The sequence below is a fragment of the Xiphophorus maculatus genome, chromosome 20 (genome assembly GCF_002775205.1).
Source record: "Xiphophorus maculatus strain JP 163 A chromosome 20, X_maculatus-5.0-male, whole genome shotgun sequence".
Taxonomy (NCBI): Eukaryota; Metazoa; Chordata; class Actinopteri; order Cyprinodontiformes; family Poeciliidae; genus Xiphophorus; species Xiphophorus maculatus.
In genome coordinates this window covers 4,432,639-4,436,430 of record NC_036462.1, presented here as the reverse complement: position 1 = coordinate 4,436,430, position 3,792 = coordinate 4,432,639, and the positions used below count along the sequence as shown (strand labels likewise).

Below are 3,792 nucleotides of genomic sequence, written 5' to 3'. Positions count from 1 at the left end.
TGCGATGGGGATTATGGAAAGGCCTGGAAAGAAGGAACAGAGGACGCGCTTCATGCTCCTGAAACGGGTTGCCAAGTTTGCTCTTTTAGCCGTTCTTAAGAACCCCACACGTAATATCGAGCTTGTAGAGTGAATACTTCGGGACCTGGAAGTAAACGACTAATCAAGCAAAACTACAGCAAAGATGTAAATATTAATAATTGTAAAGGGCTTCACAAATAAAATATGGGTTACATTTTAATTGCAAACAAAGAAATCTATGTAATATATTTTTTAGTAAGAGAAGAATAAATTTAAGGTTATTTTTTATCGATTTTTGGAGCACCGTATAATCTGTCCATATTAAGAAAGGGAGAAATAAAAGCCATTTTCTTCGAACGGAGCAGGTGTTCTTTGCTTTTGCCTGAAATAGTGTTTTTTTACGGACCTGGCAACTTCCGTATCCGTCTCTCCGCTCGACGTAATTTCAAAGAAACATGGCGGACGAAGTCGAGCAGGTTTGTGCTGCTGTGTTGAATTAAGACGAAATTATTATTAAGTCATTGGTGTATTGACTTTGTGTAAAATGTTAGCGATATAATCAGACTTCTGTTTGAGTTTCTACGCTTAGTTTGAGCTTTTGGTGTTTAAACACCATTACGAGCCTGTTCGGGCCTGTGAAACCAGTTAGCCGAATTAGCCTGACTTGCAGCATAGAATGCTGTCGTGAATATCATAAAAACGTGTTTTGATCTTTTTTTGTCACCCGTTTACAAAATAAAGTACAAAATAAAGTAGTCGTGTTTTGATTGTTGATTTGATTCATGTCGTGTTTTGATTGTTGGTTCTATGTTGCATTGTGTTTCTGTGTTTTATGATGTAAAGCACTTTGAAATGCCTCGCTGCTGAAATGTGCTATACAAATAAAATGTGATTGATTGATTGATTGATTGAAGTCATTCATTTCGCGAGCTCGTCCTTTCGTTTTCCCTTCGCAACTGGGTGATGAATGCCAGGTAATGTAACTTTCACTGCACATATTTTGAAAACCTTTATTGCTGCGTTTTAAGAACAAAAAGCTTCTAATTACTTTTCGTCGCGAGTTTCCGAGTATTTCTGTATATTTTTACTAGGTCATAAATAATTCTTAATTCTTGTTACTGACCATCATCAGGTGAGATTGTAGGTCAGACGGCAAATAAATTGCTACTTTTTATAACATGACCATCAGTTTTGTTTGTGCACATTCAGCTAATAAATCAATCAGGCTCATCAGTGAGAGGCAATTGTGCAACACTGCATTGTTCTGGACGGCTGCACCGTTATGGTTATTATTAAAGCTTGTGATTATTTAAACTTTATTTTACTCAGTTGAAAAACACACTGATTTTGTTTCACTTAAAGGACAAAATAAGAATATACAATATACAACTCATATACATGTAAGCCTCAAATTAACAGATTTGTTGCATTGCATATGAAATGGTAGCTTGGGCATCCAATCAACAGACAGTATCGCCCTCAAGACGCAGCTCTCCTGTCTGTTAAAGTCCACTAGAACCAAAACAATAATAAATCCCTAGTGAACAGACTTGATCTCTGAAGTCCTGTAAGTCTGTTACTTACTGGTTTCTGAGTGGCTGTGGCAGAATAATAGAGGTTCTGTTTGAAAACAGAAATAACTGCCCCTCTGTTCTGCAGCAACCAACTACCAACACAGTCGAGGAGCCGCTTGACCTGATCAGGCTCAGTCTGGATGAGCGGATCTATGTCAAGATGAGGAACGACCGGGAGCTCCGGGGCCGTCTGCATGTAAGTTACACTCACTGGATCAGGTGATCCACCTCTCAGTTTAGATCTTTGACCTCACTCGCGTGTTTCATGTTGTCCCAGGCGTATGATCAGCACCTGAACATGATCCTGGGGGATGTGGAGGAGACGGTGACGACCGTGGAGATCGATGAGGAGACGTATGAGGAACTCTACAAGGTAAAGGACCCGTTTTCCTTTTGTTGTGTTTTTTCTACACTTCTGTTCAGATTTATGCAATCTTCTTTAGTTCACCTCTCTATCATCTACAGTGTTAGAAAGTCAGTCTGTTTTAAACTGCTTTTTGTGTTTTGGTGCTGCTTTCTTTCCCATCATCACTTTGACAACAATATTTTCTGTAAGTTTAGCATCACAGCTACTAAAAATATACATTTGGTCAATCAAGGCCACTTAGTCTATATGCATCACTGGCAGACTTTGAATGTGTGGTACTTACAATTTACGGTGTGATTTCATATTTTTATACCTGCAACCTATTGTAATTTTCTTTTTTTGTACTACAACACAATATATTCCACAGCTCTACTTGACTTCCTTAGTCCTTTAACTATCTTAACTGACGCCTGACGGTCAGATTTTTGCGCTTTTTGAGTTTAAAACGTAATGGGATCCAGTTGCCATCTGCAGAGATCCGTTATGTTTTGGATAAGATTGCATAACAGTTTAGAAAGTTTAATCTCTTAGTGTAGGTACTAAAAAGGAGAGTATGTTTGGAGAAATGTGTTAAACGTGGTTCCAGGTTAAATATGTTTCATAACTACGTTTGCAGACTTGAGTTAAAAATGAAAGGTTACAGTTTCATATGACTGTTTTTCAATCTGTTTTTCAGTCTACAAAGAGAAACATCCCCATGCTGTTTGTCAGAGGCGACGGCGTGGTTCTCGTAGCTCCGCCCCTCAGGGTGGGCTGAAACCAGACGCTTGATGGACGGCCGGTTTGTTGTCCATGTCTGCTGTAAAGTGTTGCCCACTTTCTTTGTTTCTGCCTTGATTATACTTCTAATTTCACGAGTAAAACTTCTCCCACTCTAAGTTGCCTGCAGACACGTTTTTGAGTGAAGAATTGGAGCAAGATAAGAATGACAGCATTTTTTAGTTTTATTTTGTGTAGCTGTTGTTGAACTCGTCGGTGGGTACTTCATTTGACTTTGCTCAGGATATAAATATTTTCAGATTTGATGTAATTGTTAGTTTTACATTCTGTACTTGTGTCACAAAATGTCTCATTGTGATTCCAGGTTGTATTTTTGAAGTATTGGCAGGCATACGTTTTTTTTTATTAAAATTGTGATTCATTAATATCCCAGTTATTATGTAGATGTGTCTCAGTAGTCCATTATGTCACAAATATTAAGTTTGAAAGGTTTCATTTAATAATTGTTTATCCCGATTTGTATTTTTGTGTTTAAATCATATCCATTTGTAAACATTTTTCAGTTGAACAATTAAAAACATGAAAAACAATTAATGTTATTTTAATTGCTGGTACTAACAATGCAAATTATGATAACAGTAGCAGATGAGCTGGAAACATAAGAAAGAGTTAAGTTTCTTGCAATTTTTTTTCCTCAGATGAAAGTGAACTTTTACATTTTTACCTGTGAACTTGGGAAATTGTTGTGCTGTTGCCTTTTAACCACAAGGTGGCAGTATACCTCCTATAAACCACCCGGTGGTTTTCTGGGGATAGTCTGTATAATCTCTTGAGATTTAACTTGACACACAGATAAAACTGAGATCCTGTTGCAAGAGAAATATTTCTGACAAACTTCTTGAGGTATTTAGGAGCATCATTTACCCGATTGGTTTATTGTTCTTTCTTACTGAAGTCAGTTATTGATCCAGCCACCCTGGAAAACATTTTGAAGAATATATTTGAGTTATTTTATATAGTCTTTACACAGTTTATGCTTACAGAAGGTTGTAGAGTTCTAACTATATTAGGATAAAAATGTCTAAAAGCAAAAGTAAAATGACAGAATAA

The 3,792-nt window shown here is 37.1% G+C and overlaps 1 protein-coding gene across 1 annotated transcript; it reads left to right on the top strand.

The window, feature by feature from the left end:
• Window positions 1-436: 436 nt before the first annotated feature.
• Window positions 437-3,272, top strand: lsm3 (LSM3 homolog, U6 small nuclear RNA and mRNA degradation associated). Its single transcript, XM_005810643.3, has 4 exons — window positions 437-497; window positions 1,681-1,791; window positions 1,873-1,968; window positions 2,639-3,272. The coding sequence occupies exons 1-4, from the start codon at window positions 477-479 to the stop codon at window positions 2,717-2,719; spliced, it is 309 nt and encodes a 102-aa protein (XP_005810700.1). The 5' UTR covers window positions 437-476; the 3' UTR covers window positions 2,720-3,272.
• The last annotated feature ends 520 nt before the right edge of the window (window positions 3,273-3,792 follow it).